We start from the raw sequence: 13,783 nt of genomic DNA on the forward strand, positions 1-13,783 counted from the left end.
AGACAGCGGAGGCAGGACACGGCATGGAGAGCCAAAGAGTCCTTTATCATTCAACATCAGGAAACTTCTTGTACATCCACAGCTCCCCAAGGGACATTCTCTGGATTTATGCATAACATAATGCTGTTACTCATTTTATTCTCTGTTCTTTTCCTAATTACTAACATTTGATTGGCATTTTTACTGGTACTGAGAATTAAGCTACTCATTATAACCCCAAGATCTCATTCTTGCATGGAAATAGTAAACCCAGAACCTCCATCACCGCAAATGTAACACTAGAATTGCTTTGCCTGTGTGCATCATTTTACATTTATCTACATCAAATTTCACCCATAATTTTAACACCTAGTCACTTGATATTGTGAAATCCTTTGCAAATCTCTGCACAGAGCTTTTTGTTTGCTCCCCCAAATGATTACTGTCATTTATTATACTTGGTTACCTCATTATTTAACCCCTCCTTTTTCATATCATTAACGGATATGCACAAATCTGAAAAAATATCCCTGTGAAAACTGACCATTTCATGCTCATCTTTGTTTCCTATCTTTACCCAGCTACTTAGTAACTTCAGGAACTTCACTTTCATTGAACAGCAGATTCATGTCTTCAACAGCCTGGGGTGAGTGACCTTTACAAATGTGCTTTGCAAATCCAAGTAAACTATAGCCATTGGATCTCCTTTGCCAATATGCTTGCTGACCCCTTCTAAGACTTGTAAGGTGTGATATTGCTTAACAACAGTAGCATTAACGCTTTCTCAGTATACCTTATTTGCCCATGCATGCACTAAGTCTGTTCTTTAGAGTAATGTTTATTAGCTTGCCTGCTAGGCGTATCTTGTTTACTAGCCTATAGTTTCCCAGATCTCAAAATCATTTTAAAAACTGGTATCACATTAGCTACCTTCCAATCTTCTTGTACCAAAGTAATTGGAAGGCATTACAAATCATAATCAGTAGTTCAGCTCTTTCAGCCTCAAATTTCTCCAGAAGTCTTGCATGAATACCATCTGATGACTCGTCAGTCTTTTGTCTACCTGCTCTACAACCTTATTTACTGAGGCTTTGATCTGAAGCTGACCCTCTGACGCATCCCCAACAAGGAAAAGTTCCACAGGATAAAATTCCACAACTTGCTGCACAATGAACAGATACAAAATTGTTCTTTGGTTTTTTGAGGTTGGCGGTGGGGCAGAGGGGGGTTGTTCTGCTATGGTCTTAGTCTCTCCGAGTCACCTGAAGCCTCTTTAGTAGTAACACCATGCACTAATTCCTCCTAATCATTGCACAAGGCAAGTTACTTGTCTTTTACAGGCTCTTTGAATGGCTCCTGAAGTAAACATTTAATTTGCCAGCCTACACACAGGGTTAACTGAAATCTCTGTTACTACTGAGTTTCCTGCCTTCACAGCCTCTTTGATCTTCCTCTGGCTGTCACCATCCTGGCCAGTGATCGTAAAAGGTCGGTAGTATAATCCCTAAAACTGTTTTTCCCCATGTGGAACGTCAATCCACATGCTAGCCATTTGGATCACCAAACTATTTTCTCCAATTTAGTTAAGAAATTTTGTCCTGAAACTTTCCCCATAAGCAGTGTCTGATCAGCATCTGTGGATACAACCACATCTTCCCAGAATATAGAAACTACATTGTCTTATAAAAGTCTAGTATACTCCTGGACTTGAGAATTTGCGGCTTAAACTCACAGAGAAACATCCTGATCACCTAATCTGACCTCCTTAAAGTAAGAGAGGCTAAAGGTATTCCCTTTGTTAATTATACTTTATGTTGCTGTGCTTGAAATAGAGCATTTTTTTTTTTAATCTTGATTTTTAAGTGTTCAGGTGACAGAGGACTCAGTACAACCCCTAGTAAATTATTCCAATAGTTAAGTATTTTCACCATTTGATTTTTTGCCTCAATTCCAATCTGAATGTATCTGCCATCCTTCCATTGCATCTTAACTGTTTTCTGCTAGGTTGAAGAGTCAGAGGGGTTTTTTCTTCACTCAAATGCTTAGAGACTGTCACTGAGTCTCTTCTGTGAGGTTTTTATTCATGGTTCCATGTTTATTTTCTGGCCATTCTTCAGTTTTGCAGTACTTCTCAAAGTGATAATAATAGAATTAGACAAAGTAGATGAAAAATATATTTTTCACAAGTGCCAAATGCAGAGAAAATATAACCTCCTCTCCTCCTGTTCAATATTCAGCTCTTAATAGATCAAAGAACCACATTAGCTTCTTCGGCTGCAGCATCACAACAGTAGCTGTTGATCTACTGATTATCTGTTCAGATATCTACAAGCTTTTTCAGTGTGACTGCTTTCTAACATAGAGCTCTGGTCTTGTAAATTCTGTTCAAACTCTGTCATTAGATATATACACTCATATTTGGTTAGATTGAAACACACGCTGTCTGTCAAGATTCAGTACTCCAAATGAATCAAACTGTCCCATATCAGTGATTTATCCTTTTCGTTTGTATTTTCATTTTTAGCAGTTCTTCCAGTCTTTGTAGATTCTACCAAGTTTACCAGTATTTTACATTTCCCTCAGGATTTTGAGCAATATGTTAAAATCACATGGTACTGACAACTGTATTGAGAAACGTGGGATCACATAAGAAACAAGCTTTTCAACAATGATTCTTTCTTTGTTACTATTTTGCTATCTATTGAATTTTGATGCACTTAAAATGTATTGTATTCATACATTATTCACCAAAGAATCGTGTGGTACTAAGTTGGTTGCTAACTGATTAGTGTTTTTATCTTTTACCAATCTAGTATTTTAGATCCATTACCATGATTGTAGGTAAAGGTACTTCTATCACAGAAGTACTTAGCTGCAGGGAGTCTTGTAAGAGTCATGCAATAAAGTTAGCTTGACAGGATCTGTTTTGCATAAACCCATTCTGACTGGCATATTGTCCTTCTAATATTTTATTAGGAATTTTATCAGACTGACAAAATTAAGTACCTACGTCATCTCACACTACTTTTAAAGTTGTAATAAACCCCCAGCTTTTCACTTGCAGATCTCCCTCACTATTTCAAAACTCACCGAAAAACAAAGCTTTGACTTTTTATCCGACTGCTTAAAAACTCTTGAGAGCAAGTTACCTTGAATTGGCTGGTTTAAGTATCAGTCTAAAATCACGGTGGTTTGCTGTTGGAGAGCATATCCTTACTAAATGAGCTGAAAACTATTTTTTCTCCTACTTCCCCCCAAGAAAACAGGTCTGAAATATGTATTGATTAGTTCACTTTTTCTACTTCAATACACGTCAGTCTATAAAAGTCAGACTCCCAGATCTATCATGCCAATGAAACACTATTCATTACTTCCATTTTCCCAACAGCTCCTTTGTAATTTCTCTCATAATTCTCTCATATTACTGCCCATAAGAGTTCACAAAGTCAGTATGTTGTCCTTCAGTTCTGTTCCTCAAAATCTGTCATGCTGTCCACACACACACACACAACGTAGTTTTAGGTCAATCAGCAACATGCCAAAGACTGTTTTCTTACACTAAAGACCACTGCTAATACACTTATCTTGCACATGATTTCAGTATGGTTTCCTTATAAAGCTAGGCTTATGCAATCACGCTATTTGTTGGCCCTGTCCCCACAACGACGTCGAAACCACTAGCCTACTTCAGTAACCCTGACAAGAGAGAAAGGCGTCTCAGAGATCATCAGTTTGTAAACACTTCATGACAACTGGCTGCTAGGTCTGGGAGACAGCCTCTGTTCAGACCCTGAGTGGCAGAAATAAGTTCTTATCCCAGAGCTCTTGAGTTTTTAAAGTGATCGAGAGAAGAAAGGCCAGACCGGGAAGAAGTAGGAATAATGAAGTGAGACCAAGCACAAAGCAGTCTGATCTGGAAAGAAAGGTGTCCCTTTGTCCCTCTGTTCTCCTTTGTCTCTCCCCCAGGTAGGAGAGGAACAAGATACCTGGATGCCCTTCTTCGTGTATTTACCCACATTGCCTATAAAATGGAGGTTTCTACACAGAGCTCTGTGCTCCTTCCACCTGTGTGCATGCAAGTAACTGAATCTATCCCTAATGCCATGACTCGGTTTCCTTCTGCATTACCATTTCCACTCCTAGGCTTCTCCCCCTCTTTTATTGCTTTTCGCTGACTCGCTTATATGTTGAAGGTGAAGGAGGGAGGAACTGGACACTGGGCCCCTGGATACGATGCACGTATGCAGACGGGACATCTCACTTTTTCACACTCCGGGTGCATAGACCACACTTGCCACACCAGATCTCCCTCCACACACCTTCAGATCTGGGGGGGGGAGATGAGTAAGGAGAAAAATGAAGGGGATGTTCACGGATTGCTCCAGCTGCTTACCCCCCCCCCCCCCCCCCCCCGCCGTCAGTCTCCTACCCTGCTCCCCCTCTGCTGAATCTGAAGCGGCTGGATTAGAAGTGGGTCGTCTTTGGCTCCATTTCTCCTACTGTGGCTGCCATGAGCCGTTCATTTACACTTAGTACAGCACATCCAGTGAGAAAGCAACACAGAAAGTACGTACTCCTCCCTCTGACAGTACCCTGACCGTTCCTTGTAGAGGGGAGTCCAGCAAGCCAGCTAGCTGGCTTTGCAGGTCAGGTTTGACCCAGAGATTGATAAATGAAGAGCACTGCCTTTTCCATTCTGCACGGCCAGTGACTGATCCTCTGTGCAGGAGCCTAAACCAGCTATCACTTGAGCTGTTTCTTGCAAAATTGCCAGACCAAAAAAACACGGGGAGGAGTTCAGCTGCCAGCTGGGGTTATTATGGCAAGGGAGTTTGTGACACATGGTACTCTCAGTAGTTAAAGCGGTGATGGGGGGGAAGGTATAGGAGTGTACTAATGACATGGAGAAGACCTGGGGTCCTCTGGCAGAACAGGAGCAAAGCAACGGGTCTGCCCTGACTGTCGTGGTTTAACCCCAGCCGGCAACTAAGCACCACGCAGCCGCTCGCTCACTCCCCGCTGGTGGGATGGGCGAGAGAATCAGAAGAGTAAAAGTGAGAAAACTCATGGGCTGAGATAAAGGCAGTTTAACAGGTAAAGCAAAAGCTGTGCATGCAAGCAAAGCAAAACAAAGAATTCATTCACCACTTCCCATCGGCAGGCGGGTGTTCAGCCATCTCCAGGAAAGCAGGGCTCCATCATACGTAACAGTGACTTGGGAAGACAAAACGTCATCACTCTGAACATCCCCCCTTTCCTTCTCCTTCCCCCAGCTCTATATGCTGAGCATGACGTCCTATGGTCTGGAATATCCCTTTGGTCAGCTGGGGTCAGCTGTCCCAGCTGTGTCCCCTCCCAAATTCTTGTGCCCCCCCAGCCTCCTCGCTGGTGGGGTGAGAAGCAGAACAGCCCTTGGCTCTGTGCAAGCACTGCTCAGCAGTAACGAAAACATCCCTGTGTTATCAACACTGTTTCCAGCACAAATCCAAAACATAGCCTCATACCAGCTACTATGAAGAAAATTAACTCTACCCCAGCCAAAACCAGCACACTGACTCAGAAAGGCAACTAGTCCAGGCTTTAGATCCTAAGCATAGGATCACAGGATAATTCAGGTTGGAAGGCACCTCTGGAGGTCCAAATTCCTGCTCAAAGCAGAGTCAGCTATGAGGTTAGACCAGGTTATTCAGGGCTTTATCCAGTCTGGTCTTGAAAACCTCAAAGAACAGACACTGCACAACCTCTCTGTGAAACCCCTTCCAGTGCTTGACACTCCTTACAGTCAAAAAGTTTTTCCTGATATCCAGCAAGAGCACCTCTAGTTTCTCTTCCCCCACACTGCAAAAGTACTATTAGTTTTTAATTTCTTGGAATATTTTTCCACCATTTTATCACTTCACAAAACATGTTTGCTGCAGGCTTCTGTGCAAAGACATGAAAGAAATCAGAGACATCACCAGAAAAAACAGAGAATAATCTTGAGCTTAATAGGCTTGAGCTTTCTATTCATTTAAATTCATTCAAGGAATTAAGAGAGATCTTGTCACACTAGTCAGAACAGCCAATATTGGGAGATGGCTAAGCTGTGGTCAAAGGAACGCTTGCAATGCATTCAGACATCTATGCAGGCCCGAAATTTTAAATTTGGCTAATTCAGTTACTGACGGTAAGCAAGATGATCTTTGCATTTAGTTGGCACTCAGATATCTACAAGTTCCCAGCTGGATTTTGCAGCCTTAACTGTCCAGCAATCCCAGTGAAAACCTCCTTCGCGTTCACTGAAATTGAGCCCCAGCTACAACGAGAGTCACTAAGCAGCTCTCTGGGAACTATGATGGGGTAATTATCACCAATATACAGACCTGACTTGGAGCTATTATCAGAGGCAGAAGCCAGCTGCACTGCTCATTGTGTAATTGCTGTCATGCCACGTAACACAAAGCACATGTGTGACATTGAGGTGTGAGTGGGTGCATCTGTGGCGAAGGTGAGTGGGTATCAGCTTAGCCTTTCAAGATCACTTTTCAGCTTTTTTCATACCCTAGGAAATCCTAATCTGATCATTGCCATTGCGATTTCTGGTGTCCTCTGTAAGACTAAAAGATGCTACATGACTCCATTTCAATTTTATGCATATGGAGCTGCTCTGTTATGACCCTCTCAATTACTTTTCCCCAGGGAGAAATAACCAGAAAAGTCATATTTAGGGAAGAAAATGCAAAGTTGCACATCACTAAACATGTGCAAACTATGACATCTAACTAGATCATAGTAAAACGTCCCTGCGGGAGATGGAGAAATCATGTGGCTTGCTTAAAACTGGAATGGAAAAAGGCCCGGAGCAAGCTCAGGGCACAATCCTGCGCTGGCCCTTGTGTGGTGAATAAACTGAATGTGACTAATTACAAGCTTTCTATCACTAATTAAAACCTCCCAAATTCTGAGTTCAAGATCTGCTACATGCAAATTCCAAGGTAAAACCAATGCAAGCATACCAGCCTTCTTCTATCTGTAGGACCTGCCTGGTCTCGGGAAGGCAATACAGAGCCTGTACGTTGAACGAATTCTGCAAAAATCTAACCAGACACACTATACAGCAAGAACACAAAGCTCTGCTCGTGCTAGGGTGTTAGTTTCCAACCACATCCTAGAGCTCAGACCTAGCACTTAAAAGCACTGATTTCCCAAAATAGGTCTGAAGAATCCTCCCAATAACTCCAGGAAGGCTGGAGTGAAAAATCTAGGCTGCCAAGTAAGAATGGTTCTGAAGAAACCTCCTTAGGTCGAGGAGTCCAAGTAAAACTCAAGGATCCCATCTTCACCCAGTCCAACCTCTAGGACTCAAAACAGATGAAGCCCCCACTGAAGCAAAACAGCATCTAAGTTTCACACGAAGCAGGCATCAGGCGCTATTACTACATTCATGTCGGACTCCCATAGAGATTAGAATCACGGTCGTGCAATCCCCCTTAACACACACCTCCGCGACACGAGGTCAAGGAAAATTCCTCACTTAACTGTATAAATATGTCGTGAATGTCCACTGTGCTCTCACCATCTAGAATGAGCATATATTGCATAAACCAAAAGTCACGATATAGTATGGGAAGTCCAATACCTGTACCATTGAGGTCTATATTTAAGGAGTGCAATTTGCAGACAAAGCGAATTTTCAATGATCATTATCCTACCATCATTTTAACGCATAGCTGCTCTTTTATATTTTCATCTATGCCCACACAGCCATATGACATTTATAAATATATATATAAATATATATATATGAGAACGATATTTGCAATAGCAAGGCTTTTTTGTAACACAGATGCCAGGTCACCCATGACAAAAGTGCTGCCATGCATAGGAACACACACCTGCGTGGTTAAGTACGACAGCTTAACCACATTTTGGAGTGGAGACTGGATGCTAGGAGATTCGTGTTTGTTCGTTATTTGAACAGTGTTGCGGGGAGAGGGACCAAGAGTTAACGCTGGTAGTTCGGCCACACGTTGATAAAAGGGGCATAGGTAATTTGCCAGCTAACAGGATAGTAATGCCCTTGGCAGTGTGTACACATGGAGGATACGGGAAAGGGAGGAGAGGGAGGCGATACGCAGATCCAGGTGAGCTTGATGAACCTTAGGGGAAACACTGCAGTGATCTTTGCCATGCGGACATTACAGAAGACATAAGAGATTTCTTTAGGCCATGAGGATGTTAAAGAGCGGTAAGAGACACAGGCTAGATGTGAGAATTAAATCCCAAAGTAGAACCTGGTGTCTGTAGTTTAAAGTTTGCTGCTGCGGGAGTAGTCGGTTCCCTGGAAGCGCTCACCAAGGGCTTTCCCATCGAGCCACAAAGTGTCACAGCACCAGACTTTGACAGGGTCCCTCAGATTTACTCTGGGGAGGTGGTTCAACTCCCTCGCCCTCAGAGGTTTCCTTTTCCCACAGACGCCACAGCGCCCGTGTGCTTTGTGGAAAGGCTTGAGAGAGAGACATGTACTACCAAATGAGCTGCCTTTTTCTCTCGGAGATTGTCTTGGTGGCTTGAATGACACGTTCCCCATGTAACTGAGGAGATTGTTTGGGTGGCTTGAATGACACGTTCCCCACGTAACTGACGTCTGCATGCGTGGTTTGCACAGAAAGAAATTTTCCTGCGGGGAGGAAAGTGTGCCACAGGATGCTGCTTTTACCTGTCGAGACCTGTGCTTGGGGATCAAGGGATCCCTCAGTATCCGCATGTGTGTAGGAGGGGAGAGCTGGGTTACATAGCCTAAAGGCTTGGGATCCTCTGCTGTAAAATGCGCGTGGCCCAGCGGAAAGCCGCGATTCCTCCCGCCGCGTCCCCTCGCAATGGCTCTGCGAGAGGGCAGGGATTCAGTTTTGCCTGCTGTTCTCCATTGGAGTCTAGGCAGGGGGAAGGGGGAAGAGAAGAAGACGTGCGGATCACGCAAACGTTCTGTATTCTCGGATAACAATAAACCGCTCCCGAGCAAAGGAGGCGGCCGCCGGATCCCGATGCCGGATCCCGATCCCGCTCCGGGCGGCACGCCCCGCACCCACCCACCCCCTTCTCCGGAGCCACCGCACTGACCCACATGTGCCGCGACCTTCCGCCACGGGTGACACGGGGAGACGTGTGTCCCCCCCCGGCCCCGGGCATGCCCCGCAGCCAGCCCCTAGGCCGGCCGCCCGGGCTCCGCGGGGGACCGGGGCAGGGGGAGGTGGGGAAGGGTCGCGCGTAGCTCATGGCGCTGGACGGGCCCCGGGGGGGGGGGAGAAGGGGAGGTGGGGGGCTGCGAGGGGCGACCCGCCACCCGCCGTGCCGGGGGGGGCCCGCGGCCGCCCGAGCATCCGCAAGCGCCGCCAACGCCTTACCCACGGTGCGGGATCCGATGCAGCCCATCACTCCGGCGGGGGCTCCGGGGAGAGGCGGCAGCCTCGGCAGCGCAGGAGGCGGAGGAGGAGGAGGAAGGAAGGGAGCGGGGGAGGTCGGAAAGGAGCCGGTCCCTTTCAGCGGGAAACGCCGGGGTGGCCCAGCCGGGACCGGCGCGGGGACATGGTCAGGTACGAGCGCCCGCCGGGGCGAGGCGGGCGGGAGGGGAGCCCGCGGGCCGGGCCCTCATCTGCCTTCGCGCTTTGTTCCGCTCCGCTCCGCCGCGGCCGCGTCCCAGCCTCCGCCGCCCGCTCCCCCCTCGGCGGCTCCCCGACGGGGAGGCGGGCTGAGATTGGGTAAACAGCTCCGGCCCGGCAGCGCCGCTCCGATTGGCTGCCGGCCTCCGCGGACCGGGGAGGCAGGGCCGGGCCGGGACGGGGACGGCGGCGGCGGCGGCGGCGGGGCGGACAGGTGCGGGCGGGGCGGGGCGGGGTGGGGCAGGGCGGGGCAGGCGGCGCGGAGCCCCTCCGCCCCTCCCTCCCTCCCTCCCGCCCGCCCGCCCGCCGGGGGAGCGGGGCGGGCAGCGGTACAGGTGAGCGGCGGGGGGGGGGCAGCGAGGGGAGCGGAGGCGTCCCCGGAAGAAGAAGCGAGGGGCGCGGGGGATGCGGGAGGAGGAGGCGGAGGAGGAGGCGGGCGCGGTTTCCCGGTAACTACACTTGCCGACCCGACTCAATTACCGGCGGCCCTCTAGCGGCCGCCTCCCCCGGGGGCCGGGCCGGCCCGCTCCCTCGTTCTCGCTGCCGGTGGAGCCGGGGCGGGCGGTCCAGCCCAGCCTGGCCCCCGGGGGAGCGGCCCCGCCGCAGCCCTGCGGGGACGTGCGGGAGCCGCCGAGGTTGCGGGAGGCTGCGGCCCCGGCCACGGGCTGTGAGCGGGCGGGCGGCGGTCCCCTCCGTGATCCGTCCCCTCCGGAGCCGCGGGGAGCGGGGGCTTGCCGCGGGGCTCCGGACCGAGCGGGGCTGCCCTCCCTCGTCGCCGTCGCCCCGCGTAAAGGGTGAAAGCAGGCAGCTGCACCCTGCGTGGAAGATCGTAGAGGCCTTCCCCGCTGGCACGGCACGGCACGGCAGGGCAGGGCGGCGAGGAGGGATCTCCGCAGAGGGAGAAGGCGCTGGGGGGGCTGCGCCCGTCGCGGCCCCCCTTCTGCCTCGCCGCCGGACCGCGGCAGCAACAGGCAGCGTCCTCCGGGGCCGCCGGGGCCGGCACCGGCACCGCGGGGTCCCCCCCAGCCTGCTCCGGCCACCTTCGCTCTCTGAAACGCTGGCGATTCCTCCCTGTGCCTTTGTGCTTCCTTCACCCCAAAAGCCTCGCTGATCTCACCAGCTTCCTTCCACCAGTCTCTAGTAACAGCGAATTGAATTTTGCTGATCCCAGACGAGCCATTTTGTTCTCATCCTCGGGCCTGGAAAATTCAGGGTTTGTCTGCATTGCTGGGAAGTCACTTAAGACAGCTGACCAGCCCTGATTAACAGCAGTAATGGGGAATAGGTAAGTTCATTCATTTTCCCATTCACAGAGTCAGCCTAAGGAAGGAATAAAAAAAAAATTTAAAAAAGAAAATAAAAAAGACTTCACATAGAACATATTTTCCCTGGCCCTCCAAAACAATAAGCAGGAAGTCTAGTCGCGCAAAGTCAGTTTACAAACTAAAATTTGTGTAGGAAGGACAGGGGCGGAAAAACAGATAGCAATGTCTGAATATATGCCGTTGTTATATCTCTTCCCATTTTCATGGTGTTGAAGATTTACCAAGTATGGTGAACGTGACACTGCTGAAGTGTAAGAGATCGTGGGTCTCCTGTCTGGGTGCCTGAGGCCAGCAAGAGTCTGCTCCGGTGCTGTAACGCTTCTCACCGGGTACAGCACAGGAGATGTCTGCTGAGGATGAAGTTTTTCCACAGCTAGAATTCTTTCCCCATTTCACTTCTCCTTCTACCTCCCCCATATATTTCCAAACCTCTCGGTTTTCATCTAGTCTTTTTGAATGACTCACTGAAGATCTTTTCCCTGATGTATCTGTACTCTTGAAACCTAAGTTGTAAAAATGCTGGGAAACCATAGATCTGGTGGAACTTTATGTTAACCAGAGGGGTTTTGGCATCTCTGAAAAGCAGATCCGAACTGACTTCCAGGGCTAAATGCAAGGAAAGGGGAAACAAACGCAAATTGGAATAGGAAGAGTGGTATGTGAAGAGACAAGGCCTGTCTCAGATAAATGTTTTGTAAGTTAGTGGCTGCCCAGCCAACTGTTGTCATCCACAGTCTCCTGTAGACAGATTGATCAGGACAGCTGTCCTCAGGACCTATTTCACCACAAAGCCCACCAAATGGCTGGTTTCATTTTAATCCCCTTCTCCCCCTCACCCACCCACCCAGTCTAAATCTGTTCCTCTGTGAACCTCCTTTCTGCACTGCGAGTGATCTCTGCTGTGGGTTCCTTTCCAGTGAAGATTGCAGGTAGGTCACATCATTGACTCTTATTACTTTATTCCCCTTGCGTGATGCTTTAGCTTGTCTATCACTTTGTCTCAAGCTCAAAGTCATACGTCAGGTCCTAGCAAGTGCACATTTGACTTTCATTAAGCTACAGTATCATCTACATCGCTCTGCTCCGACTTCTGCCTCAGGGTGTGATTCCACAGACAGGTGAGCAAGTCCTAGCACTTACCCTGCCTGAAAAGCAGCTTTCCAGTTCTTGATGGGTTTGTCTTCTGCTGCTTTAGTGAGGTGGTAGTTTACACAGGGATCTGGCAAGCACCCATGCCGCTGCAAGGCAAGCGTCGGGCATGCACAGCTGAGAAAGAGAACTGAAAAAGAGGAGGGTTATACCCAAGTGTCCATTCATTCACTCCACAGAACCATTGGCCCGTCTCATGGGTGTCTCCCATGTCCTGATGCCACAAGCTCGCTCCTTTTTTTATTTGGAATCAATATCACTTAGCTGCTGGAAGCACTACCTGTCTTGGCACGTACAGCCATGCTTTGTCTGCCATTTTTAACATAGTCGATTTAATCAAAGGATAGACTCTTCACCATCTTTTGGTTCTTACTCATACATTTATTCATTATGGACCTTGTGTACATAAATCTCCATATTTAAAGTGAATTTCATTCTCATTAGAAGTTGGGAAGACTTCATTAGACTATCAGCTATCAGTTTTGATGCAGTTGCTTGGTTCTTTGCTACAGTACGTTCCATGCAATAGGGAGCTCATCATCAGTGAACAGTTTCTAGTTTTTAATAAGCCAATACCAAACTTCTACTTCCTAAATTTGGTTAAAATACATTTATCATATAGTAGCATAAGAAAACAGTAGGTATTTTACATTCTGAAGAAATATATGATTTCATGAGAATATGATTTCATGAGAACTGTCATGTAGGAGGGAAGTGACAGGACTGAATCTTTAAACAAGGGACTGAAACAGAGCATAAATCTAGCTGTCCCCCACAGTTTTTGTCCTTGCTTTTCCTGAGCAACAGTATTCCCACTGCTGCTCCAAGGAACAGGAAGTAAATGACGAAACATAAACTGTTTTGTTTTCTTTGAAACACACCTTCTGACAGGCTCTGAATATTTTCTCTAAGCATCACAGGTCCTTTCTTAAACAGTGAGGCTCTAATTTCATGTAGGAAATTGCGTACAAAATATGTTTTGTAAGTGCTGATTTAAATGCTTGTCTGAAAGATCTTTGTAAGTGTTCATACAGGGTCAGGAGATGGAGACATTTAAGTATCTAGAGAGAGAAACATGGATAGATGCTTTACATAGCTGGCTATCTCAGAAGGAAGGAGCGGTAGGAAACAGCCACTTGCAACCTCCTAAATTATTTGTATGATGGGCGAAATTATGTGCCCCTCTGTTTATTGTAGAGCTGTAGTCCTCCCCCTCCACAGCCCCTGTTGTGAGAGGCATGCTGGCCAAGAGAAGGAAGAACGTGGCTGTGTTCGAGCTGTCATGGGCTGTAGCTCACTGCCGGTAGGAACTTTGGTTTGCAGAGCAGAGCTTCAGGGCTGCCCGAACTAGGTCAAGGATGCTGCTGGTGGAAGGGCAACATACAGCTCCCTTGACCTCTTTCTCTCCCCACTCCTGCACCTTTGCCGTGAATGCAACAGAGAAATTGACTGAGATGCCGTAATCAACTCATTAAGCGTGTGCTCCTGGTGAGAACTACCTGGTTTGGGGGTTGATTGCCAAGGTGAGCTGGGAACAGAGAAGGATCCGTGCCTCCAGCAGTCTCTTCCCCCCACCCCCTGCGCACAGGCAGAGTGGTCATTCTAAGTCTGAGCAGGGATTGGGGTGGGGGGGAGGAAAACATAACTTCCAGCAAAGCTAAAGGTAGTGACCTCGTGCCCGACGGAGGGGCT

The 13,783-nt window shown here is 48.0% G+C and overlaps 1 protein-coding gene across 10 annotated transcripts in view; it reads right to left on the bottom strand.

Annotated features, from left to right (window-relative positions):
* The window catches only part of FAM131B (family with sequence similarity 131 member B), a 34,047-nt gene extending 24,230 nt beyond the window's left edge, over nucleotides 1–9,817 (bottom strand). For 9 of the 10 annotated variants that reach the window (XR_003924376.2, XR_003924373.2, XR_005932766.1 and 6 more), the window contains exon 1: nucleotides 9,363–9,814. Coding sequence is in view for 3 of the 10 variants with exons in the window: in XM_030020682.2 (XP_029876542.1) it covers nucleotides 9,363–9,390 (28 nt within the window). In the remaining 7 variants the exon portion in view is untranslated. Of the gene's footprint in view, nucleotides 1–9,362 lie in introns of all 10 variants that reach the window. The other variant, XM_030020686.2, reaches the window with a different exon arrangement.
* Between the last annotated feature and the right edge of the window lie 3,966 nt (nucleotides 9,818–13,783).

This window comes from Aquila chrysaetos, chromosome 7 (assembly GCF_900496995.4).
Source record: "Aquila chrysaetos chrysaetos chromosome 7, bAquChr1.4, whole genome shotgun sequence".
Taxonomy (NCBI): domain Eukaryota; kingdom Metazoa; phylum Chordata; class Aves; order Accipitriformes; family Accipitridae; genus Aquila; species Aquila chrysaetos.